At 39.3% G+C, this 27,333-nt stretch overlaps 1 protein-coding gene across 5 annotated transcripts in view; it reads left to right on the top strand.

Annotated features, from left to right (window-relative positions):
* NSD2 (nuclear receptor binding SET domain protein 2) overlaps window positions 1–26,972 on the top strand; it is a 96,597-nt gene extending 69,625 nt beyond the window's left edge. For 2 of the 5 annotated variants that reach the window (XM_072336782.1, XM_072336781.1), the window contains exons 9-23: window positions 605–686; window positions 1,671–1,795; window positions 14,338–14,469; window positions 15,481–15,604; window positions 16,614–16,814; window positions 17,501–17,680; window positions 18,732–18,888; window positions 19,665–19,870; window positions 20,310–20,413; window positions 20,660–20,929; window positions 21,025–21,141; window positions 22,500–22,641; window positions 23,294–23,400; window positions 24,443–24,647; window positions 25,599–26,972. In XM_072336782.1, coding sequence (XP_072192883.1) covers window positions 605–686; window positions 1,671–1,795; window positions 14,338–14,469; window positions 15,481–15,604; window positions 16,614–16,814; window positions 17,501–17,680; window positions 18,732–18,888; window positions 19,665–19,870; window positions 20,310–20,413; window positions 20,660–20,929; window positions 21,025–21,141; window positions 22,500–22,641; window positions 23,294–23,400; window positions 24,443–24,647; window positions 25,599–25,867 — 2,421 coding nt within the window. In that variant the 3' untranslated portion in view covers window positions 25,868–26,972. Of the gene's footprint in view, window positions 1–604; window positions 687–1,670; window positions 6,707–14,337; window positions 14,470–15,480; window positions 15,605–16,613; window positions 16,815–17,500; window positions 17,681–18,731; window positions 18,889–19,664; window positions 19,871–20,309; window positions 20,414–20,659; window positions 20,930–21,024; window positions 21,142–22,499; window positions 22,642–23,293; window positions 23,401–24,442; window positions 24,648–25,598 lie in introns of those variants that run through there. The other 3 variants (XM_072336783.1, XM_072336785.1, XM_072336786.1) reach the window with 3 other exon arrangements.
* Window positions 26,973–27,333: the final 361 nt, after the last annotated feature.

A 27,333-nucleotide genomic window follows, 5' to 3' on the forward strand; every position in this document is an offset into this window, starting at 1 on the left:
GTTTTTGGCCTAAATTTTTAATGATAAATCCTGGAGCAATTTTATTTATTCTGTCTGCTCCCTTGATAAGAGTGTTTATATTTTGGAAATGCTGGAACAATCTTAACCATAGTAATTTTTAAAATGGCTCTGCTGCAAATTGTGGTGTTGAAAGCAAGCCACTGAGACTTAAATTCTGCATTTATTCTCAAATTTACATGGTACTTCTGCAGTTTATCCTTAATAATTAAAGGTTTTAATTTGACAAGTTCAGACCAAGATAGTAAGGGTAACTTACATGTCTTGTTTTCATATAGAGCTCCCCTTTCTGAAATGCTGAGTTTGGGATGGATAAGTGGGATGCTGGAATATCGTGTTCTTTAATTTTACTCATTTGTTTATGGGTTTGTACCCTGTTTTTGTACACAAGCTTTAAAAAGAAATTACTTAAATGGGGCTAGCTTAACATTATTGACATTACTGTTCAGGTATTTGTAAAGACACTTTAATAACATAAATCCAGAAGTAATTGCTAGTTTTGTCCAACCACTCATAAATTAGGAGTTTTTTTATTTTTTCTATTTTTTTTTTTTTTTTTTTTTTTTTTTTTTTTTTTTTGTGACAGAGGGAGACAAGCAATGACAAAACAGCCAAAACAAACTCTACTAAGGTCACAGAAACCTCCTCTTCACAAAAGAACCAGTCAGGTAATGTGGTCAGAATAAGTTTTAATGTAACGTTTTCAATTAAATAATATAAAAATAAACAGGTTGTCTGAGGCAGTCAGCCAAGTTTGCTGATGCAATAACAAGATACAGACACTGTGCCACAGTTTGGGGGGGTGGGGGTCTGTGCCCTTTTCCTTCACTACCACCATTTTGCAGCATTATACTGCTTGCAATTGTGTATTGCTGATTTAGAGCAGCAGTTCACAAGATCACCATTTGATGGCACCAAATTAAAGCTATTTCCCTGTGATCTTGGAGAGCAGTGATACGAATCCTACTGCTCTAATTTGTTCTTCGTTTGCCCAATAAAACAAGTGCAGTGACCATCACTGCAATCAGTTACTATGTAATTTTAGACCTTTTAAATGATGCTTTATGGGAGGCAGTGTGGCACATGAGAGGGAATACTAAATCACCTTGTACCCAAAACCAAAAATAAGATGTTCAAGTTTAAGATAACTTCTGTGAGAGCATGTCTCTGTAGATATTATAATGGAATCCCAAAGACGTGTAAGCTTCCAAAAGTTCTGTGCAACATAGAGGTGGTGATACGTCTGGTACCTTGTCCCTGTACATAAGCTTTCTCTTAACGAACGATTAGCGGTACACAGATTGTGATGAGATAACATAGACCTTCTAGTGCTTACTTGAGGACATGCCTGTTACCTCTGTTTTGAAGAGGTCATAAGTCAAAGATGTTTTGCTTTTAATAGACATAAGTGCTTGGGGAAAACATTTTCTAGCCATCTGTAGTATGTATTTGCTTAATAGAAACCTCTTTGTTTTTAAAGTCAAACAAGAACGTGGTTTCACAAACTTCTTGTTCTCTCATACTTACATACTTGCCCAGAAGACCTGCGTAAATCATTCCTTCTTTTATCTGAAGGAATATTTCAAATGGCTTCAGGGAGATAACGTTTTAAAGTTCCAAACTTCACTTTGTAAACCAAAATTATTTTACAGCAACGAAAAATCTGTCTGATGCATGTAAACCTCTGAAGAAGCGAAATCGGGCTTCAGCAGCAGAATCTTCAACTCTTGCTTTTAGCAAAAGTTCATCTCCTTCAGCTTCCTTAACTGAGAATGAGGTAAAAAAAAAATGGTGTTTGCACACAGCCATTTAATTACAGAAATTTTCAGGTGTGAATCTTTTTGTTTAAAAGCAAAAAAACAAAGGCGAATTCTCTAACGTTGGTGCTCTAGACAAGTTACAGTTCTGGCCTCTGTGAAACCTGTTAACGTGTGCATTGCAAATTCATTTATTGTAACAAGAACGTCTGATTTGGGGACGTCGAAATATTATTGTGGTTTTTAATGTATTTACCAACAAAGTTTTAGAATTGTAACCTTCTGTTAGAGGCAAAGTAAAATGCCAGTGTGTTCTGTATTTTCTTCTACAGACTTTATGTAAGCGTACTACATTAGTTACATTATGTAACTCAATATTGTCATGTTGCCATAGCTTTTATATTGAAGCAAGTTTCCTAATCCTCCAATCTAGAACTGGACAGTTTTCTGAGCAGAGCCCCTTTAAGTTCAGATTAGTTTTCAGGCTGTTTTAAGTGCTATTTCTCTGTGATGCAAATAGCTTCATCGTCAGTAGAGTTAAGCAGGCAGTGAAGAATGTATCTTTTTGATACTTACTAATCATAGTCTTAGTTCTGCATATTTGGAACTGCAATTCTTTTCAAATGACATACAATAAATGAAATGTATGTACCAGAAGTGTTATTCATACAACTCATTAAACCGTTCCCCAAGTTATCTACACTATTAAAACAAATCAGCCAAAGAGTAGCAGCATGAGGGTCAAGTTTGCATGCTGTGTTGCAGGTGGATTCAGAAATGTAGTTGGTAGGATTTATTAAACTATCCATGGACAAACACCTTCAAGAAGTTTGTATTACAGAAGTTGTAGAGAAAATACTTGCCTGCTACTGAGGGAGTAGGGCTTCCAAATATCCTAGAGACTCTTTAGTCTCCCCAAACAAAAAGCATGAGGCGCTTAGACACTATAATGAATGCAGTTAAAATATTTAGACTATGTTCATAAATGGTTTACCTCTGGGGGGTGGGGAAGGTTGCATGTTAATGACTGTTTATCTTACTGTAACTTGAAAATTCCTTTTATAAGAAAAACAAAACTAAAAAACTTCACATTCTCTCTCCTGTACCCCAACAAAATAAACTAAAGAAGTCCCACCAGAAAAAAAATGTCCAGGGCAGTGGTCAAGAAAAGTAATACTTCTTCTCATGTTGTTCTTGCAATTGAGAAACTCCCAGTTTTTGGCATAAGACTTTTCTTCTGTTTTGACTTTACTGCTGGGACTTGCAGTCTAAGCTGTTTGTATTTGGGACCAGCTATTAAACCAGACCCATTTAAGGATCATACTATATTTTTCATTCCAAATATGCATCTCTAAATTTTATAATCTCTGGAGAAAGATCTTTCTATTTCTGTTTATAGCATTATTAAAAAGAAAGTAGAAAAAAGAATGAAGTCTACAGAAATCTTTCTCTATAAAAGTCTCATTTTTGTAGGATTTTGGGTTGTGTCTTAACAGTTCAGGTGTAAAAACAGAAATGATTATTTAGGCTGAGATGAAAATCTTAAAACTTTACTCTTAATTTACTGAGCTACAACCGAACAGCAAAAAGTGTGAGAATAATTAGCGTCAGGCAGTGCTCATAAGACAGATACAAGGATCAGAAAGTGAATTCGTTCATTCCTAATGTTTCAAAACAGTTGAATCATAGAATGGCCTGGGTTGAAAAGGACCTCAGAGATCATCTAGTTTCAACCTGCCTGCAGTCAACATCAGAAAAATATACTGTTAAAAAAAACAAACAGAGACTTGACGGGAGCTGGGTGGGTTGAGGAGTAGATAACAGTGGGCTGGATCCTTAAATGGTTTAAAGCTGCACTGACGTGAAGTTTTACCAGCTAAGGGTTGGATCCAATTTGTTTCCTATGACAATAGATATATTTTGCCTTTAAATAAATATTAAAAAAAATAAATAAGTGACAGGCATGTGTTTCTGAAGTTATTGTCTGCTACAAAACAAGGAGAGAAATAAACCTTGGATGTTGTGGGTGGCTTTAAAAACCTTTTCCCCATTTATATTGTCATTTAGCACTTGTCTAAGCAGCTCAATACATGTATGTCCTTAGGGTGGTCATCCAGAGAGAAACTTTCTTCAGGAAGACAAGGGAAAGAGTTTTAAAAAATAAACACAGTCATGCAGTGCTGAAAGCCTTGCTCCGCTAATTGAATAGGATGTAATTCTTTTCAACATTAAATACATTTGCTGACAAACTTTTATATTTGTGTTCACAATTACACTTCTAAGCGTTGACTTAAATGATCTTCTAACAAAGGTGAAAAAAAAGTACTGCATATTCCACAAGCACATACACCTTCACAAGCAATATTAAGTGGATTCTGGCTGTTTGGGGGGTTTATTTTTTCCTTCTTTTTTATTTTTCCCTCACTACCTGTGGGCAGTTTGTTCTAGAAGGGAACCTGCATATAAATGTTATTTGTCAAGGACTGCTAGTTGCAAACTTCTTAAATGTCACTCATTGCAACTAAAGTTTAGTAGAAGTGTGCTCGGTAAAGAGGGGTGTGCACAGTTGTTTTTTTTTCTTCTCTGAAACATCATCTTATTTTGACTATTTACAAAGATTTTGGATGGTTTTTATTGTTATTTGGGGCATTTTTAAATGGGAATACTTGAAATAATGCAAAATGAACGGAAGCCCAAATTTTTAATCCATAAGACATTTTAGGTGCCTAATTTAGAAGTGATAGAGAACCATGGAGTGGGCTTCTTCCTTAAAAAGAGGACTTAACACAGGGTAAAAGGTAGGCCTTTGCTCCTTTGAAAAAATTAGGGTTTTGATTATTTTACCATGATGGACAGGACCAGTAGGGATTTTCTCTAAGTCACTGGGCAAAAAAATAGCATTGCCTTTGTTTTTATTTGATATTTATACATGAATGAGTAAATGTCATACCTGCATTTAATCTTGGAAGAAAAATACTTAATTTTACTTCCAGGCACTTGGCATCAACAGTAATTTCCTTGAAATCTATTTCATAACGAGCAGCTTTGGGGCATAGTGTGAAAGCGTTAATCAACACTTCCAAGTCTACAAAAGTTCAGAGTAGTGCTTTACTGCTGCTATAAGATTTGATGTTACCATCCAAAACCTCGTATTTTTGAGAAGAGATGCAAGTGCTGTCTTTTACCTTTTCCTTCTACCCTTCAATAATGTAGTAGGTGCCAGTAGAGTGTAACCAGTATTTTTTAATAAATAAAAAAAGGCTTTGCATTACCATTGTTGTTGGATTATTAGTGCATTTTGTGTACTTGCACAAGACATGCCTGTTCTAGATTTTCAATCAATTTTTGTCGCTATTGGCTGGCTTCATTAAATTGAATGGGTTAATTCACAGTAGATAAATGTCATAGTACTCTGTAGGGTGTAGGAACTACCTCTGAACTTGGTCAGAGAATCATAATATCTTTAAAGAGGGCAAAATAAAGAACATGTAATACTCTAAATTCATAGCTAGTTTGTCATTTATCATACCATTATGAAGTAGGAGCTGACCAGCAGATGGCAGCTGAAAGAAGCCTGTGAAAGATCTTGAAAGTGGTGTTTTTAATGTAAGTTCTGTATCTTCCCTAGAGGGAATTCTTTGTATAACATCCAGTGTCAAAACATGCTCAGCTGGTGCTTATAGCTCCAACTTCTTGTATTTCCAATGCCTAATAATGTAAGACAGTAGCCTTCAGTTTTGCTTTTTTTGTGCTTATTAAACAGTACTTTTTTTTTTTAATTACTAATTTGAGGCAGATTTCTTTTATATGCATTTTTTGGTTTTTGTTTAATGGGTATTAGTATCTGTACAGAATGGAAAGAATACATGCAGAACTTAAAAGGTAAGCTGTTTTAACCAGAAGGCAGTCATGAGACATGTACAACTTGCAACTAAGTACGCCAGCTCCATTTATCAACCCTAGAGTCTAGTTGTCCTACATTATGCAACTAAAATACTCTAGGCATGCTTACTAAAGGTAAAAATAACTGCCTTTGTGATCCTAAGAACAGAAAGGAAGAAGGAAATTCGCATTATTTTAAAGAAACTACTGCCCTGAAGAAATGATAGTTGAAGATATCCTAGCAGGTTGTTTTAAAAATATGTGTATCAATGTGTTTCTGGCATTTTATTCCTAGCTTCCTAATTTTCTTGTCAAAATAAGGCTTAAGAATAACATAAGGTTTAGTTTCTCTTTACACCCTTTGTGACCTAGCAGACAGTTGTTTCCTGTTTGTTTCTGTATGCCTATAGATTTCTCTTCCCTGTTTCAAAGCACCAATAAGCAGTCAGGGGTATGGTTTTGTGGAACACTGCAAGTAATTGGACTTCTTTCGTGCTAAACCTCTGCCAAAGCCTCTAACAGTTGAAATGACTTGCGTTGCCTACCAGGCCATACTGCTTTGTTAAGATGCTTTCACTTTCATGTGGAAAAAAAAAGGAGTTCTAGGTTCGAATCTTGTTTTTTGGCAGCACATTTTGTGTAGAAAATCAAGTTTCTTATGTAATTACTCTCAGCTTGTGTATTATTTAGGCTTCAGAGTGCAGAGAATCTGTTTACTGAATGTTTATCTCATGTAGGTTTTTATTCCACATCTCGTACCAAAGTATCATGGGTGTCTATAGGCAATTTTATAATGTTTTAAAATGTTCTCAAAATTCTAATTAACTTTCCAGGCAAATTCAGAAATGCATAATATCCTTACCTGAAACGTCTAACTACTGCTAATAATAAAAATGAAACTTGTCCCAGGCCGTCTTTTTGCTATGATAGTACTGTGTACACTTGTGGCACCGCATACTTAAAGAATTTATCTAGTCTAGCAGTATGGGCCAAAATACCATTCTTCAGTTCAGGAATTCTTATACTGAAATAAAGGAAATGTTAACTGTAACTCAATTGGCTCTGTCAGTTTTTCTGTCTGCGTGTGGGTGCACAATAGATTGTCTTTCAAATACAGTCTGACCTATCTGCATGTTGTTTATATACTTCTATATATCTTGTGCCTAGATCTAAAAAGAAACAATCAACTACACAAGTAGTCACTAAGATTTTTGTTAAGAAGAAAAGGCAGTTGGTAAATCTCTGTGGAAGGACTAACAAGTTTCCTTATCAGAAGATCCATACTCCAGTCTTCCAATAGGAAGCTCTTAGCCAGACTAGTCCACTTCCTCCTGGCTGATTGTGGTATGGACATCACTGACGCTGAAGTCACTGCAGGAAGTCTGAGCTTGTAGCAGTGTCCTTAGTTTTAAGCACAGTAGAGCTTAATAGCCAACAGTGTTCAGAAGTCATGAAAATATGACCTAAAATGCTTACAAGAAGATGCAAAATAGCTGCTAGAGATAGTGGGTGACCTGAAAGTGGTGGGTTACTTTATTTTTGTGGATCCTGATGAATCTGTGGCTTAGGTGACTTGCTTCTGCCATGCTCTTCTCATTTTTTTATACCCCTAGCTTTAAAGGAAGTCTACGTTGTGGATTTTGTTTCCATTTTATGTTCTACAGCTGGGATGATAAAACAAAAGATGTTTGAGTCAAACAAAGTGAAGCCGGAGGGTTAACTTTCCTGTCTGAAAGTATTTGCCCTTTAGTTGATTTTCTAACTGATTAAGCACAACGTGACAGAAGAGCAACCTGATCTTAGTATGACTGAAACCACAGCTTGTATTCTTAATGTATACTGTTTAACAAGAACATTTGAGTAATACAAGAACTGCTTTCATAAGACTGAATGTGTTGATAAAGTGAAGTAAGTGCTCTGAGGAAGAGGATGTGCATTTGAATGAAAATCGCACTTTGGTAGCTAGGAAAATCTGAGGGCGTTTGCAGCTGGTGGAGTGATGACTGTTGGAGACCATTCCTGTGTGTGCACCATGGATGCTTAAATGCTAGCAACTTTCTCACTGCAATTTCCAATTTCATTTTGAATCTTCATACGCTGGGCAGGGAAGGAGTGTCTGAATTGGCTCCAGAAAATGCGAATTCCTGGTGAAGCCAATAAGCACTGAAGTGTACTTGAAGCTTTTACACTTTGCAATTGCTAATGTACAGTGGATAGTATTTTGAAAGCCTTATGTTTCATGGGGTGTGTGCTTTCGCCTCAGCAAATATTTATGTTCTCATCCTTTAAAGAGAGGGAAGGAAAAAAGTCACCACCTACACTCTTTTCCCCACCCCCTAAGATAACACGAGCCAGCAAAATGGTTTTTAGATACCAGCTTTTAAAAACGGAGTCTTAATCCTAAAGTTAAAAAGCACACTTAATGGCCACATCAACATCTGGTTGAGAGTCAGCCTTGAAGGTCAGAACAGTTAAATTTTTTATGTTCATCTTCTGGCAACTTTTTTTTTCCCCTTTGAATTCTTAGGCTGCAGAGTGGATGAGTGCAGCCATTTGTTTTCAGATCTGGGATTTCTGAACATCTTTTTCCTTGAAATTAGGATGTAGTGGTTTTGCTGGCACTGATATTTGCTGTTTGATTTGGGAGCTGTCAGGAAGGACATGGAAAATTGTTAGTGTAGTAGAAAATTTTCAATAGGAAAGAAAGAATGGGTGGGTGGAGTAAATATCCACAAAGCATTTCACTTCATTCTCACTCAGTTCTTTGAAATGCAGGGTCATTTGACGTCTTAAATTCCACATCATCCTTTCTTGTATTATACTCTCAGTTGGCATCCAGTCATCCAATACGTGTCAACACCATATATATGTGTGTGTGTGTGTGTGCATTTTAAACGCACGACATTTCAACCATCCAGATGTGGAACTAGGAACTAACGGTGCCACTTGCAGAGTTCATCCACATCATTCTGGAAATCTGCGAGCCGAGCGTACATGCCAACCTGCATGTCATTTAACAAAAACAAGAGTACAGAGGGAATAAGGAATTGGCTCACATTTCCGCTGAAATTTGTGGCTGAAACTCAAATCGGGAATCTGGTTGCAAAGAATGCTTTAAAAGTTGTTGTGGAGTTGAGCTTAACGTTTAGATGTACTGAATGATGTAGGAGTGAAAGATGTCTCTGTACGTTTTATCCTTTCTCTGCTGGATGCCTTGGTTGATGGTGCAGCGAGTCGAACCATCACTCTCAGTGGTGTAACGGAGGGAAGCATTACAAGAAAAACATTTTAAAAGTGTTTTTCACATAATGCTTCTGTTGAATCCTTTTCCTGCCTTCTTCTCACGTATCTTTCTAGACAGCTTCAATAAAAAAGACAAAATTAAGAATATAAACATACAAAATCACGTTATATACATTGCTGACTCAATTTACTTCCTTTCCGTACTCCTAATTTAGTATTGTAAGTGTAAACACACACACATTTCTCCCCCCTTACTTAGCCTGCCCAACAGCCTCCATCAAAAATGAATTCTTACTTACTCAGCATAACCTTGAGAGGGAAAGTACTTTGTTCTACAGTCTGTCCCCACATCTCTGTGCACACTGAATATCACTTCTGCACAACCTTTTAGGTGAAGTAATTAAGCAGTAGAAAATCTTATATTTAGCAGTTAAACAATCTCCCACTGTATTGGTTGCTGGTGTAATCTGCCTTTATACATCCAGTATTGCAGTATGCAAAGCATCTTCATTCAGTGAAGAATTAATGCTGGAGATTGCTTTTATAACCATTCTTCCAGTCTTTCTAAAAGTAGGTCAATGTTTGTCTGAAAGAATCCATTAAATGCTTCTTTTGATTATTGTGAATAGGGAGTTTTAGCATATGCAAAAGGCTTGGTTCCAAAGAAAATTACAACAACGTTGGAGATGTGAAGTCTTGATGCCCTGATTGTTGTGCCGTCATAGATCTGAATAACTGTTACCCAAATGTTGAAGTACATGAGATGTATGATCAGTGTACGTTGAGATCAGTAGACCCAGTTCTTAATATTGTGATCTGCTGCCAACATTTGTGTCTTTCAGTTGCTAAAACGTGGTAAGAATACCATACTAAAATCAAAGAATGCACTGAGATGCCAAAAATTCTATCCCAGTTTGACTCAGTAATGAATATTTTCCCAGTAACGGAGCTGTAAAGAGCATGTTTAAACAACAAAAAGTTGTTTAAACAAAAAGCAGTCACGTGTCCTTCCATGTTCTCTTTGAGTCTCACATGTGTGAGCAGTGGATAATGTACTTCCAGAAGGAAAGGCAGCTGTGAGAATCTGATGGGAATAGGAAGTAAAGCTCCTGATGATTTCAATTAGTCCTGGTTTTCAAGTCAGACTTTTCCCTTTCTCTCCCATCTCTCCTATGTGCTCACAGATGCACAGTTTTCAGTAAGAAAACCTGGATTTGAGTTCTCCAATATCAGCTATGGTTGCTCTGTGTTCAGCCAGCGCAGTGTGAAAGCCTCTAACAGCGACTATCCTGAAACTGAGTTATTTCGTAGTTGAAATGAGAGGAGAGGCTGCGTGATGTGCAGGACGTGAAGTGTGCTGGTGCTTGTGAGGATGCTGGTTCCGTGCTGTGACTTTGTTAATTGCTGATGGAAAACGCCCATGATTACAGGGCTGGGAGTGATCTCATGGCTGCAACTTGTCAGTCATGCAGCTGAAGGGAGCAGCTTTGCCTTTTCTTCCCCTAAATTTACACTTTCTTACAAGTTTTACTTTGCCTTTATGAAAAATAAGGTGTTACTCAACATGTGCAACAGAGTAACACGGCAAATCGGCAACTGCTGTGAATTACTAATTAATAGATTTTGCCACTAATGTAAGCGAGGCTTCCTTTGAACCTTTGCCTAAATATCAGAAGAGGTAATTACGTGCAATTTACTTTTCTAGGGAGATTATGTTACAAAAATAAGGGAAGGGCAAGTTCTGGCACGATCACAAGGAAGATTTAAGTATGAAAAAAGGAAAAAGACCACAAAAACTTGCATTGGTTTTGGCTGAACGCATATCCGTCACATCTGTCACGATGTGACGTATTAGCTGTGTTAGCAAACCCCACGAGTGTTAATGTTTAATTTTAGAGGTGGCACTGTTTGACTGTAGAAAGCCATTTCCAGCAGTCTTATAAATCCGCTTCAGTGAGCGTTTTTAATCGGAAGGTATTTTTATTGTGGAACTGTTCCCTGGTGGCTGGCAGCCCTGGCTGTGCTGTCGCAGCATGCTCAGGATGCAGGCAGTCTCCACGGCCTTTTCCTGTTCTACGTGCCGTTTTGTTGTAGGTCTTCCAAGAAATGTTTTCAGCAGACTGTCCCAGCCTCTCACAGGCCTTCAGGGGACAGGCACACGTTTGGGTTCGTTATATCTCCATCAGCTTTTCCTGGATAGCCTCGGGAGCTGAGCTCCCTCATTCTGGCTCTCATCACAGGGAGCAGACCCAAAGGATGAGTGTACAGAATTGGGTCATTTGCTGAGGGAGGTGACCAGCAGAAAATTAGATTAAGAGCACGAGTTTAAACTCAAAATCCTCCTCCAGAAAGGCCTCCCTCTCTTACAAGTATAAAAGGGAATCTGCTCACCACAGCCTTCGTTTGCTCCCTAAAATTAGCTAGCAATGTGTTGATGATAGTAGCTCTGAGTGTTGGATGGGATGCACCTGTGGGACTGTAGCACCCTGAACGAAGCAATGTAAGTCCAATGCTAAGCTTAGAGATGTAGTGAGCCTTTGATGTTGCAGCAGTGTGTCCCTGCTTGGCTGCATGGCGCAGTGCTGGTGCTGAGCGGAGGTCTGATCTGTGATGTGCTGAAGGCTCCTGGTGATTGTAAAGCAGAGGTCGTATTTCTCCTGCAAGACACTCTCAGCCTGGTAGCCTTGTAGCTGATTGACTGCAGATATTTTGTTCACGTGATGTGTATTCATGCTTGAAATCCATGGTGAATTTCTAGGCTGCTGTGAATTGCCAAGTTTTGTCTTGAAATTTGGCAAGAATTTGGGTTTCACATAGCTGTGATGGTAGCACTCGATTCTTGCCAGCGCTGCTTTGGCTCAGTAACCATTGAAGGGCTGTTGCATTAACTCCAAGTAGGGCAGTAAAATTCCAAGTCTGTAAGGAAATGGTTTTCAATGGTTCATGTACGACTGTGATTTTTTAGCCCGTGTTTAAGAGGTTTGTGAAAGGCTTCCGTAGTCTGTAGGATTACCCTTCCATATAGAGGTCTGCATCCTTCATTTGAATATTTACTAGTACATAAACAAAAGACAAGCCAGGAAACTGTTGTTTTGAAGCAAGCCTTATTCTCATGTGATTTGGCATATGTGTCCTAAGGTTTGTTCTGTTTCTGTGCCCTGCCTTCAGAGAAGGGAGCCGGGGCAGCAGGGTGCTCTTCTGCACGGGGCCCTTCAGATCTGTGTACCGAAGTTTTAACTTAGGGATAAGGAAAAGTTTCTGATGTAGGGGAAATACAGAGTACACCGGTAGCATTAGATCAGTGTATGTGACTAATTTTGGCTAGTTCTAACAGGAACATAATGATGTACTTAAGAAAGGTTAGAGCAGTGCACTGCTTGTACTAAGCAGTGTTTCTATGGGAAGAGCTTAAACAGAAACAGTGTTGTATAAGTTTATTTAAACCTAAGGGAAAACACTTCTGGTTTTCTGCTGAACTCCAGTACTACCTTTCTTAATCCACCATTTCCCAGCAAAACCTGGCTACTCCTGGCCATGCACACATCTGCAGTTTGCTGTTTTCCATCTCCTTACAGAGATCAGAGATTTCCTGGTCTCTAAATAAAGCAATGGCTTTACATTCAGGTTCTTTTAACCCACCCAAGGATATAAAACCACCCGCTTATAAAACCATTGGGCAGAATCCAGTTGTAGAAGTATTCATAGATGAAATGTAGGTAGGAATCACTTCAGTAGCTTGCATTTGCACAGAGAAAATGCTTTTGTAATGTGAGTCTTGAAAGTAATCTGGAAAAAAACAAAGTCAGATGCAACTTATGAAACAATTTTAGACACAGTCAAGGAGAGCAGACATTAAATGGAGGAGTACAGGTTAGCTGGCAGCAACAGTGAGAAGCAATTAGTCAAAGCCACAGGGAACTTATAAAGACTAATACTGGCTCTGATGTCTTTGTGTTTTTATCTCTGATTTCTAAATATATCACTGGTTATGAGCTGATAGGGAGTGTGCACGTAGCTGTCTGAATTACTCGCCGAGCCGGACCATTTTGAATCAAATGTATTTTAGTATGGATTCATACAAGGTTGTATGTATGAAAACAGAAAGCAAATTCTGCATGTAGAGTGGGGGTGTTTGTGTCCTGGCAAACAGCTCTTGGCAAAATGATCTCTTGAGCACTGGGTTTCAATGCTGTATTGAAAAGGTTTGGGCAGGTCCTTAGGCAGTGGAACAGAGGCAGCGCAGAGAAGTCAGAGGCTCATTGGCTTTGAATGTTGTACTTGGAGACTTGGGGAACACTGTCTCCAGTCAGAGAAAACTCAACCAAAATTCTCCTGAGGCTCGGGAAAAAAATCTGCAGTGAGAAATTTAGACTGCGTTCTGGCTTACCAGAAAGGACTGAAATGAGGTTAATTGCGATGTACTTCTGCAGCAGAAAAAGTCTAGAGGGCTTTTGTCGTAAGTGAAATAGCTCAAGAAAGCATCATCAGCTGTGGGTAGCAGTTAGACAGCCTTGGAATGAACCTGAGGCACTTTTTGTGATGATATGTGTGAATAACCATTAGGACAAGTATCAAGAGAAGCGACAGGTTTGTTTTGCAGTCGCGAATCGTGATGCTGTCCTAGAGAATGTCGGTAGCCATAACAATTAAAAGAATTCAGACAGTTCAGACTGCGGGCAGCAATAGGAAAGTCTGCATTTTCTGCTGTAACAAGGGAGAGGACACGTGGCTCATGTGTGCATCCCATCCCTGAATTGTGTTGGACTGAAAACGGTGCGGTGTTTTCTTTTAAATGTGAGGATTTTTGTCCTTGAAGTAAATAGTGAAAATGTTTTATAGAAGTCTTCTAACTTTAACGCATTTGGTGAGACTTTTTATGTAAGCTTTATGCATGACAAGGTCATCTTTTGGAGTGTTTTGAATTCATTGTTAACTGTGACAGTCCTTACACGTAGTTTTTCTCTCTTCTGTATAACGTTGCTACTCTCTTGAAGAATATTGGAGCCAGAGACTCTGGGGTGAAGATTGAAGTTTTACTGAGTTTTCTAAAACACATTGTTAATACCATGTAAAGCATGTATTCGAGCTTTAATGGTGGGTTTTTATGATGTCCCTGTGTTATTATTGGCTTGGCACTGGCTAAGTGGGTTATAGGACTGAGTACAAATAAAATGCCATATCACAAAGTCCCGGTGTTTTGTTTTGGCAGTCGTTGAGCTTGTGAAAATAGCTGTTCTATTGTCCTGCTGATGAGACTTCTACAAGTGTGTACTCTGCATTTAATCGAACTTCCTTTTTAAAGGTGGGGAAACAAAACCAAAAGAACTTACCTCAATCTGTTAGCCTGAATTGCCGTCTGTTTGCTTCCTTCGGTTGACGTTCTGAACAGAACTCGCATACGTGGCTGCTTTCTCTAACGTGTGTGTTTAATCTTCAGATCTTCGATGGCCCAGGAGATGAGCGCTCAGAGTCTCCCTATGAAAGTGCTGATGAAACTCAGACCGAAATGTCTATATCATCCAAAAAATCTGAGCGAGGAACGGGAACCAAAAAAGAATATGTGTGTCAGGTGAGAGCCGGCAGCTGGGCAGGGAGCTGCGTTTTATGAGCTATCCCAGTAAAGGGGATATCTTTATATTGGGAAATGACGATATCAGAGCGAAAACGGGTTTATGGTGCCTGTCGCATGGAGGAGACGTTAGTGAACAGGTCCCTGTATCAGTAAATGGAATCCTTCCTATTTTTTTTTATTCTTGATCTAAAATAAGTGACTTTGCCTTTCTGATTTAGCCTCCAGATCGGTAAAATAAATGTGATTTATACCTCAAGGACAGAACATGAAGTTTGCCAGGTCACTGGGTTTAATGACAGAGAACTGCTTGTTTGTCTGCTAATAAAGAGAAGGAAATCTGACGTGGTTGTGTGCACAGCAGAGGTGGCTGCACTGCACTTACAGCATGCTCACTGCCAGCAGAACACTTCTGGAGCTATGCTTACAGAGTTGTTGGGTTATGGAAGGGTAATACGATAGCTCTGGCCAGATTAAAGTTTGTTCCAGCAGACTGGAAAAGCAGTTATATTTCCATTTCTACCTGTACATAATGGTGATAAGGTTATATCTATCTTTAAGTGTTGTCTAATCGCTTACATTCTGCCAGCACTGTTGTTGAGTTCATTTTCAGTTTTATGTCACTGCTAACAGCCTGGATGTAGAAGTATCATTGTATCTCCTCGGTTAATTTCCCTTTGCCAAAGAAAAGGAAAGTAAGGTTTCTTTTATAATCTGCTCAGATGCATCAGTTTGCTCAGGGAAGAAATTCCTGATGTTGTTTTCTTTTTTTCTGGGTATGTTCTCATGTACCATGTTTCTATCAATGGTATTGCTCAGTTTAATGACTGGTATTTGTTGCAACAGGAAGCAAGGGCACGTGATGATACAGTGTTGTCTTTTGCTTGTTAAGTTTGCTTTCGTCGATGGGAAAAGAGATTTTGAGCAGCCATTTATGGAAAGGAATAGTGAATACTATTTGTTCTGCATATGAACTTTTCTTTAACATTCAATGCCTTTGTGTTGTAAAAGCTATGTGAAAAAACAGGTGATCTCCTGCTGTGTGAAGGACTTTGCTATCGAGCTTTTCACGTGAGCTGCCTTGGGCTCTCTGGAAGACCAGCAGGAAAATTCGTTTGTAGTGAATGTACATCAGGCAAGTTTGTCCCTTTCTATTCAACTTTAAAAAGAAAAGGTGTTATTTTCCCATACGTTGTTACAGGAAATCATCCCATGCAGACTGTGTATCTGTGAACAAACTGTACTTACCCTTTGGTGCCTGATGGTGTGGGAATTCATGTATTACCATTAGCTGTGCCATGCTTTAGGATGCTCTGTTTTCAGTGAGAAATCTCTTGCAAATTGGTTGATTTGCTCTGCATTCCACAGCTTTAATAATTGCAGATTGTATCTGCCTGTGGACAATTACAATATAGTTTTAAGATCGGCCACAAAGACCTTAGAAATCCAGGAAAAAAAGAGCAACAAGTGAAAACATTTTAAGTCTTTTCTCAGTTCTTTTTGTGCCCGCATAAATCTTCTGCTTTTCCCATTGCAAGACCACCTTACTGCTATTAATTTAATTTGCTTTTAATCCTGCAATAACTGCTTGGAAGCTCTTAATCTCAAAATGTTACATAAAGATTTGTGTTCTTGCTCATAAGCTCAGTGCTGGTGGTGAACCTTGCTCGGGGAAAAAAAAGACTGCTTCTAAATAAGGTTCTTCCACACAATCTAGAGAGAGGATTGGAGGACATCTGTCCGTAGTTGGTGGACTTATAAGCCAAATTTTACAGGACTGCAGACAAAGTAGCATCCTGTTTCATTGCTTTAAAAACAAGACTCAAGAGTCGTTCTGGCAGGCTGAGACTTAGGAATAAGAAGACAGAAGCAGATCATTGCGGCTTGGGGTGTTACATGCACACATCAGCTGTGGTGGATTTCCATTGTAACTTTATTTTTGTTGTGTTTTATTTATCTGTATCTAAACAAATCAGTATGGAACACGGAAGCGTTAAAGCAGATAAATTGCTGCTTCAAATAATGACATTAAAAACAACAAAACAAAGCCTCCCCCCCCACAACAAAAACTCACAGCAGTGTTTTAAATACACAGGGTCTGAATGAAAAACCAGTCATGTGATTCTTGTTATTTTTGCCACTAGGTGTGCATACCTGCTTTGTGTGTAAGGAGAGAAAGGCAGACCTGAAGCGCTGTGTCGTATCCCACTGTGGGAAGTTCTACCATGAAGCCTGTGTGAAGAAGTTCCATCTTACTGTGTTTGAGAACAGGGGTTTTCGATGTCCGCTGCACAGCTGCCTCAGTTGTCATGTTAGTAACCCCTCCCATCCACGAATTTCAAAAGGTAGTTTCATTTTTTACTTGTTTATGACTGATAAATTAAGTCTGTTTGTGGTACGTTAAGGTAAGGAATCTGCTCATGTAGTACTCCTCACTGCAATTACATGCATGCAGGTACTACTGAGGGATTCAAGTATTGCAGCAAGGCTTGCTGAATGTGAACATACAGTTAGGAGTGAGTTCTTCACTCACATAGTGCTGGGGCTCTGGCACAGGCTGCCAAGAGAGCTGTGGGTGCCCCATGGCTGGAGGCACTGAAGGCCTGGTTGGATGGGCCCTGGGCAGCCTGAGCTGGTGGGGGCACCCAGCCCACAGCGAGGGGTTGGGACTGGGTGGGCTTTAAGGTCCCTTCCAACCCAAACCATGCTATGATTCTCTATGATTCTGTGCATATTTTTAGCCTTGGGAAACATTTGTAAACACTGCATGACTGAGAAAAGATTGGTCTGCTCTGTTTATAGCTGAAGCCTTTGTATTTAAATGTTGTAGTGCTTTAAGCTCAGTATAATATTCTCTAAAAACCTTTGTTAATTCAGGGTTGTCGCTAAAAGTAAATACACAAACCTTGAAAACATCATTGAAATACTCATTGTGTTTATCAGCTCTTTTCAGCAGCGATACTGTTTGTGAAGATGAAATAATAAATGGGTTTGGTTCAGAAATAAATATGGCAGTGTTCTGCTTTGCTAGGAAAGATGATGCGCTGTGTTCGCTGTCCTGTTGCATACCATGCTGGAGACGTGTGCATTGCTGCAGGATGTGCAGTCATCGCTTCCAACAGCATTGTTTGTACGAATCATTTCACTGCCATGAAAGGAAAAAGTCATCACGCACATGTCAATGTGAGCTGGTGCTTTGTGTGTTCCAAAGGTAAACTGATGCAAAGCTCTTACGTACGCGCAGCATCAAAACGTTTTACTCTTCGATTTAAATTTTATTTTACTAATCTCTTTACAGAAAGCTATTAGAAACGTGGCGTGCTAAGTTCATCTCCCTTAGGTATTGAAATACCTTCAGGTTGGCTTGTGCTGCTTTTAGTTTTTGAGCGTCCTTTCTTTGCAGATATAATTTATTAAAGAATATTTTCACTCAGACCCTGTCCAGCAACCAGAAGCCTGGTTTAATTCTTTACCAGAGACACATAATGATAAATCAATATCTGTTCTTTCCCCTGTGTTCAACGTACTGAAGCTTTTTGTGTTTCCCTATTGCTAATACGTAATATTAAAACATAAATATTTTAAGGGTTGCTTTTGCTTTAGAAGCAGAAAGCAAACTGAACCCGCATTACTGTGTGGAGTGCCACTAATTAAGGGCATTTTGCTTTATGCCGAGTAATGAATTTATTTCGTATTGAGAAGCACAAAATGCATCGTGCTGATTAAACCCCGGCAATGAGAATTTACCTGATTTGTTAACAAATTAACACGCAGCATAGCAGCTTATTAAGCAGCAGCTAACTTTCTAGTGGTAATTCGTGGAACAAACGATCTCATCCCTACCTCTTCTCCAGAGGGGGGGAAAAAAAAGAGGAAGAGAAATCTAATTAGGCTTAATTTTTGTTGTTAAAATGTTACACGTGGTGAATTACTAATATATATTAAGCTATGTTAAATATATTGTAGTCATTAAAGTAAAACAAACTAATTTTCCTGTGATGCATTATTCTGGCATTTATATCATTAGCTTGCTTTTTAATTTGTATGTATTTACTAACTGGAGTCTGCCAAGCATTCAGATCAGTTTAGACCATTTGGGTTCTGTGCTCAGCTAGACGATGTGTGTTTGTTGCAAGCTGGCATGTTTTAACTATTTTTTTCTGGCAGACCTTACCACAAACCTCACTGCTTTGAATCTGGTTGGAATGCAAATCTGTCTTTTTTGTCTTGATGTTTTTCAATCTTCTTTTTTCTCTTGGAAGGAGGAAGCTTGTTGTGCTGCGAGTCGTGTCCTGCAGCATTTCACCCGGACTGTTTAAACATTGAAATGCCAGATGGGAGCTGGTACTGCAATGACTGCAGGGCGGGGAAGAAACTCCATTTCCAGGATATTATTTGGGTTAAACTGGGAAATTACAGGTCTGATGAAAGATTTGTCTCCTTGTACAGTGATATTGGCATGTTTTAATTAAGGATCATACACTTGGCTATTCTGTGCTTTGCTGCACACAGATTTCCCATGTCTCTAAGCTGGGAACCACATCTCTCTTAGAGCTTTGGCTGTGCTTAACACCCATCCCAATACTTAAAGGCTTTGCTGTCGCTCTCTGCCACAACATTGCCCATACAAGACTCCTTGCAGACTTCTGTGCTTTTGCCATACTGGCCTTCTGCCCTTTGCTTCAGAGTTCAAATTATTGAGTGCGTATAACTCGTAATAGGCTGAATTACTACCGTCCTTGGCCAGGATTGAAGTTGCTGTTAGAGTTTTATACTTAGGCTGAGATTTCAGTATGGTAGAGATGGGTGGGGTTTATCCTAGAAAGCATTACTAGCTGTTACACACTCCTTCCTGATCTTTAACAAATACAGAGATTGCAGACTTTGTTGAAGATATTATTTTCGCTAACCAGATGCAAGGAGATTTATGCATATCTTGCAAGCAAGCAAAAGTCCCACAGATCTGAGCATCAGGCTTTCCTTTTATACTCAGTCTTCTTCCTGTGCCCAGTGAGCTGGAGTGTGGGGAGGAACATAACTCCTCCAGGGTGCTGTGTTTTGTATTTTAGTTTGAGGCACTTTGGTGGGTTTTTTTTCATCCCATATTTGGAAATAATAACCAGTTACAGCTGTTCAAGGCAACTTTGTTAAGCTTACTGAAATTTTGTGTTTTTCTATTTGTATTTCTATGCTAGATGGTGGCCTGCAGAAGTTTGCCATCCGAAAAACGTCCCCCCAAATATCCAGAAAATGAAACATGAAATTGGAGAATTTCCTGTGTTTTTCTTTGGTTCTAAGGATTACTTTTGGACGCACCAAGCACGGGTGTTCCCTTATATGGAGGGAGACCGAGGGAGTAGATACCGGGGGATTAGAGGAATTGGGAAAGTCTTCAAAAACGGTACGTAGTTAGAAGGAAAAACAACCTTGTTATATACGTACTGTATGTTTTCACACGTAGTCCTGTGACTGTGTCTGCGCATTCGTTTTACATTGATGAATTACAAAACTCGGTTTTAGTGTTTAGCCGTCACTCGTATCAACTTTGAATTAAAGCATTATTTTCATCACTTGTAAATTACCAGCATCTAACTGAAATTCCTTCTGATGACTTTGGCTTTTGGGGAAGCAAAGCTTGAATAGAACTGGGAAGCAGAGTAGAACTGATACATTTGTCAAGAGTGTTAACACTCTAGAAGCACTGTTTGCAAGAAAATTAATGGTTTGGCTAATAGGTAGAAATGCTTCCTTAACATGCAGGGCACTATAGCAGGTCAGTTTGAAGAGAGTCATTCTCTTTCTAGTGTTTCTGTTGACACAACAGTCCTTTTTTTTTTAAGCTTTGCAAGAAGCTGAAGCTCGATTTCGAGAGATAAAGCTACAGCGAGAAGCCAAAGAAACCCAAGAAAATGAACGTAAACCTCCACCATACAAGCATATCAAGGTAAAGTGTGAGGAAATGACGCTGGATACTCAGAGATCTAGGGGAGGAGAAGCTGAACAGTAGATGGGGAGGAGAGGTTGTAATGTTGTGTTTCCTGTGCTTCCTTTAGAGTCATGTAATTAGGAAATTTCATTACAGTTGGGCCATCTAGTATTGCAAAACCAACTTATGAACAACTGTAATAATTCTTACCATGAATACAAATGTTTTAAAGTGATGTTTGAACTATTTTAATGTATTATTCAGGTGAATAAACCTTGTGGTAAAGTGCAGATATATACTGCTGACATTTCTGAGATTCCCAAGTGCAACTGCAAACCCACAGATGAAAACCCTTGTGGCTTTGATTCTGAGTGCCTCAATCGGATGTTGATGTATGAATGTCATCCACAAGTTTGTCCAGCAGGAGAACGATGCCAAAACCAGTGCTTTACAAAACGTGAATACCCTGAGACAGAGATCATCAAAACAGACGGGAAAGGGTGGGGTTTGGTTGCAAAGAGGGACATTAAAAAGGTATGAATCATTCTTGCTTAGCAAAGAATTATTAACTTGTGATGTTGTTTGTGGGTTTGGTATATACTTTACTAGTGATATTTGGTATCTTTCAGGGAGAGTTTGTGAATGAGTACGTTGGTGAGCTCATTGACGAAGAGGAATGTATGGCAAGAATCAAATATGCACATGAAAATGACATTACTCACTTCTACATGCTTACTATTGATAAGGTAGAGTACTTAAAAAAATATGTTTTTAGTTGTAACAGTGCTTTAATTTCCTTCTTTTGATCACCCTGGTAGGTCACTCAGCTATCTGTGATGCTCTGCTGTTTCAAACATTCATAAGTTTCTATTTCTGTGCCTGCTTTCTCCATGAGAATGGAGAAATACATCATGTATCTATCTCGTTGGTTCAAAATAAGTAACATGATATCATACATATTAAGATCTGTACGTTTTGTGCTTTGCTGCTTGAAATCAACTCCAGCAGAACTATTTACCTACCCAGTCTCAAGAGGAAGTGTGAACCTTTGGGAAATACTGCAGTTGAAAGAATTACTGTTAACGATACTGTTACTAAAATTTCAAGTAAAGAAAATAATTGGTGTGAAGTGGGGGACGTAATTTTAAAGCTGCATCCTATATTGGGCATTTGAACTTATATTTTTAATTATCTACCCCATTCTTTACTTATAGCAGAAATAAGCTCATAGTTTTCTCAGTAGCTTTCCCCTGAATGTACCATCCTCATTAGTAGCCACCTAGCACTGCACAAATTGATTCTGGCCAGTGCAGCAAATTAATTCAGCATCTGCGGTTTTCTGTGCAGCTCTCTGAGTGTTTTGTTCCTGAGAGGAAGAAAGTGGGGAAACCAGCAGACCACGGTGGACTGATTATAAACACGTGCTTTTTTTTCATTGCTTTAGTCTCCAGACAGCTATTTAGGAGGAAAAAAATGTATCCCCAAGGAAAGAAGAGTTGGATGCCAATCCTGCATATTTTTGCAGTCCTAATCGCTTTTCCCCAAGACTGTGTGGCTCTGTATTTCTACCACTACTGGTTTGTGTTAGCCCTGTAACCTAGGAGTTATTGCACAGGCATTATTGCCTAAGAATGATGAAACCATGTTTGTCTTAGTGCTTGAGTTTCTCCTCTACTAAACTGGCAGACATCATCAGCTTGTCAAATAGGCTGGGGAGAGAAAGCTGGTAAGAAACTGATAATCTCTGCAAGTAATTATTCAGTGATGTGGTGAATGACTTAAAGCATAGTACTTATAAATGCATACCAGCTTTTTGAAGGCAAAGCAAAAGGTGAATGGACTAAGTCTGAGTTTTGAGGCTTTCTGGCAGGACCAGCAGAGTGCTCACAAGAACACGTATCCTGCCACGTGGCTGAGATGGGTTCTGAGACAATGTGAGCTAGATCAACAGTATTGCTTTGGGAGTGTCTCATTTCAGGCCCCGTGGGACACTACAGTTTTCAATACAACATGTAACATCGTTTTACTTTGACTTTTCTGGGTAACCAAACCATGTCCGTTTTGAAAGTAAACACATTCATTCTATCGCTGATTTGATCTCCAGGACCGTATTATTGATGCTGGCCCCAAAGGAAACTATTCTCGTTTTATGAATCACAGCTGCCAACCAAATTGTGAGACTCTAAAATGGACGGTAAATGGAGATACTCGTGTTGGCCTGTTTGCTGTGTGTGACATTCCTGCAGGTATTTCAGTTTGTGTTGGTTTTATTTTAATTCACTGAACTAGACACTGTGTGTGGTTATATTAAATCATGGGAGCTCGTGGTTTAACTGATTCGGTAAAAGTAATTTTGTAGAGGACTCGGTGCATGGAAGAGCTGCTTTTGGTCTTCCTTTCAATGTTTTGCTTCTTAACAGTGAATCCTATAGCTGTTTTTTTTATTGCTTACTTCTAAGGTTGCACCAAAGAGCCCTTATTATCTGTGCACTCGTTTTGTGCTCAGTCAAAAGAGTAGAGCAGTTTTTGTTTCAGAGATCTCAAAGGGTATTTCTGCATCTTTTCTTCAACTGAAGATAAACTTGAGTGAATCTTAAAAGGATGTTTGAAAATATGTGTATTCTAGTTCGTGTACACACACGCACACACACGTATATATTCAGCTGTAGATAAAGCTGTATCACACATATCTACAGCTACATATAGATATATAGGTACATGGCCTATGAGGTCAGTGGTTGTGATCAGTAAAAGAAGGGGGAAAAACTTACAAGAATAGATCAGCAAACAAGTACAAAACCAGAAGAGAGATAATAAAACTTTTATTTGTTGTAATAATTTTGATAGACTTCATTACCTTGTCCTTCGTAATAAAACAGTACATCTTATCTCACTCAGGGACAGAGCTGACCTTCAATTACAACCTTGACTGTCTGGGCAATGAAAAAACAGTCTGCAAATGTGGTGCCCCAAACTGCAGTGGATTTCTTGGGGACAGACCAAAGGCAAGTAATATGTCACAAGAATTTGAGTGTCTTGTTCAACTATTAGCCTTGTTTTTTTTTCCTTTTGAGGTACGTATAGATGAACCAGTTTTATGCTGTGATAAGAGTTATTCACGTCAGGTCCTGAAGGGGAAACACGGCTAGGTACTGGCACTAACTGGAATAGCCTTCAGTTGGTCGCAGTCGCCTTGGATGTAGGAGCTAGACACTAGAACAAACTGACCAAAGGTACTCAAGCTCTGCGCTGGACTGAATTCAGGGAGAGATGGCAGCACAAAACTGAACATTATTGAGTAATCCTATCCTGCAAAGCCTGGCTGTAGCCAGTGAAGTTGTTCTCAGTTTGTATTTCCTCTGTCTAAAATCTAGAACGTGTGCTAAGTTCATTAAAGATCTTTCCATTGAAGTTTAACTAAGTAATAAAAAATGGGAGTTAAAAATAATAAACATAATGGGGGACGGGGGAAATGGATGTAAAATTCTGTCACAACATTTCCTGTGTGATTTAGGTCACATTAATTTAAAACCTGTCATCCAGACCTGGTGAAGGAGTGCAAGGGAAAGGCATGACTATGTTCCCAAGTGAGGAAAAAAAATCTCAGCTGTGGATATAAAAACCTTCTTGTTCACATTGCTCAGCATCAGGTGCTTCAGAGCGTGGGCTCTGAATTTGCATTGCTGCTTTTTCCTAAGGGAGAGGCTTAAGCAGGGTTTCATATAAGCTTGTGATCAGTTTATGCAGACAGCCATGAAGGAATGAAATGTCACGGTTCCATTCAGCAGGACTCTCTGCGTTGGTAGATAGAATAGTATAAAATTGTTATGGATGTGGTTTGGTGTATTCTTACTTGCTCTTTGGACACTTACAGTTCCTGAAATTCTTCTGTCTTGTTCCTTAAAGAAGAGAAGGGGATGCTGGTCTGCACCAAGTCTAACTTTTGCCTGTATGCACTGTACCAGAAATGCCAACAGTTTTGCTTATCTGCGTTAAATTTTTCTTTTGCAAAACTGGCATTTACAGATTTGCAACTTAATCTTTTAGAATTCTTCCACTAATGCCTCAGAAGAAAAAGGCAAAAAGACCAAAAAGAGAACAAGGAGGCGTAGAACGAAAAACGAAGGGAAGAAAGAATCTGAAGATGATTGTTTCCGCTGTGGTGATGGAGGCCAGCTGGTGTTGTGCGACAGGAAATCTTGTACTAAAGCCTATCATCTCTCCTGTCTTGGTTTGGTGAAACGTCCTTTTGGTGAGTCACCTTGCCTAACTTGACTCATTTATTGCACAGAAACCTCACAAGTATCTCTTTGAAAACATTCTTTTTGTATGGTGAGACCTCCAAGATCAACCAGTTCAACCGTCCGCCTATCACCAGTATTTCCCACTAAACCATGTCCCTCAGTACAGCATCTGAACGCTTCTTGAACATCTCCAGGGATGGTGACTCCACCACCTCCCTGGGGAGCCCATTCCAGCACCTGATCACTTTCTTGGAGTATTTCCTGATGCCCAACGTGAATCTCTCCTGGTGCAACTTAAGGCCGTTCTCTCTAGTCCTATTGATAGTTGCATAGGAGAAGGGGCTGACTCCCACCTCATCACTCTCTGCAACTACATGAAGGGAGGTTGTGGTAAGGTCACCCCTGATCCTCCTCCACTCCAGACTGAACAATCCCAGCTCCCTCAGCTGCTCCTTAGAAGACTTGTGCTCCAGACCCCTCATGGCTTCGTTGCCGTTCTCTGGACACACTCCAGTCTTTCTTGTAGGCCCTAATATCTTTCATTGGCCCAAAACTGGACACAGTACTCAAGGTGCGGCCTCACCAGGTCTGAGTACAGGGGGACAATCACCTCCCTGCTCCTTCTGGCAACATTATTTCTGATACAAGCCAGGATGCCATTGGCCTTCTTGAGTATTCTGCCAGCCTGCAAGTTCTGTAAAATGCTATTGAAAAAAACCTGAATCATTTCTTCTACTTGGATTCACTGCTGTATTTAAATGAAAGGAAGTCAAGTCTGCTACATAATAATGTCAGGTGAGCTTTGAAAGTACGATGTAGCATTTTGATTTTTGAGGTTGGCCATACTATTTGCTGTCTCGTTTTCTGAAGGACAGTGTGTGTTGTTAAAAGGCAAAACTTTTAAAGAGACGGTGACATTTTTTACTCCCTACTAATCTGTTCTTGGTTTTTGGTCACAGGGAAGTGGGAGTGTCCTTGGCACCACTGCGATGTTTGTGGCAAACCTTCTGTTTCATTCTGCCACTTCTGCCCAAATTCTTTTTGCAAGGAACACCAAGATGGGACAGTACTAAATTCTACATTGAATGGACAGTTATGCTGCTCTGAACACGTTCTCGGGGTGGATTCTGTTGAAACTCAGAAGACTGAAAAACCCCGCAAAAAACTGAACAAGTTGAAGCCTAAGAGAAAGGAGAGGAACAGATGGATGAGAGCCGAATGCAAATAGTCATGGACTGCAGTAACTACTGCCAACACTATCTTGTAGATAAGTTGTGAATATTACCAGGGAAGGACACAATTTTACATATATTCTGTAAAGGTTACGGGGTGGGAGGGATCGGGGGGGGATTTTTTGTTTTGTTTTGTTTTATAAATCCACTGAGCCAACCACAGCAGTCTTCTGCTGCTTCTGCACTGATAACGAACTACATAGTTCAGAAGATTTCAGGACAAACCAAACTTATTACTCAGCATTACAGTTACACTTGAATTGTTGCGAATGTATAAGGTTCCCTCCAATTTTCTTTCAGGTTGGAGGTAGGTTAATATCAAACCAGGTAGGTGTAAACATAGATTTTGAGATAGTATTTGTCAATCAACAGATGTTTAAAATAGTATATCCTTGAAAGAAGATATTAGCTCTTGAGTCCTTTTTAAGTGAGAAATGGCTTGCTCTGTGGTCCCAATGAGATTTGCTTGCCTTGTGTGTTTTTGAGCAAGTGCTTGAATGCCATTCATGATCCAGGTGGATATCCCGACAGTAACCACACACAGAACAATTTGTTTGTGCTCTTATAAAATAACTCTCCAATGATTCTTAAACCATGTTTTTCAGAATCTTCCCACTAAGATTTATGGTACATGGCAGGAAAGGCACTCCCTGTACCAGAGATGGGAAAGCTTACACTGTAGGAGACCTTTTTCTATACTGTTTTTTCCTATATTTTCATCCAGCAAAAATAGAAATGATTTGATCTTGCAGAGCTGTGCAGGTCTGGATTTAAAGGGGTCTCATCTCACAATCTGGGCCCAGTGCCCTAGGATTTTTTTTGTTGTTTTAATAAGAATAAATAATACCAAGCCTACAAGTTTGAAGAAAAATTGTTTCTTTTCTCAATGCCAAACAATGCAGAGGCGGACATTTCTTTGGAATTCTTGGATTCCAGGCATTGCAACTTGATGGCAATGCAAAAAATGCCCAACAAGGAACGTAAAAGAAAATCATGGATGAGACGATGAAACAGGTGAAGCTTGACCAGCTGCCCACGTGCTAAATCTTATTTATCCAAACAACTAATTAGAAGTGAAGGCAATTTTGGGGGAAAAAAGAAGCATATGAGGAACATTTCTAACATGAAGCTTAGCCCAACTCCATTCCCTTTTATACAGTTTATGTACAACTGGCTACTTGACTTAGCAGGCCGCTCAGAATCATTCTTGAGTTTCTTTAGGAGCTGTGCTCTTGACCAGCTGATGACCACTGCGTTGCATCAGCAAAGCTGTTTTGAGTTCTTTGCTCCCGTGGGGTTCCTACTCTTGCAGTGAGATAAATACACAAGATGTAGTTTTAATGGAAATAATACTAGAACTAGGAAAAAATGGTAGAGAAAAATGTCTTTACCTGTTTCTTCCCAGTGCGTGTCGTTGGTGTGTGACTGATTAGGCAGTGTTATAATTATGTTTTGACTTGCG

Source organism: Excalfactoria chinensis, chromosome 4 (genome assembly GCF_039878825.1).
Source record: "Excalfactoria chinensis isolate bCotChi1 chromosome 4, bCotChi1.hap2, whole genome shotgun sequence".
Classification (NCBI taxonomy): domain Eukaryota; kingdom Metazoa; phylum Chordata; class Aves; order Galliformes; family Phasianidae; genus Excalfactoria; species Excalfactoria chinensis.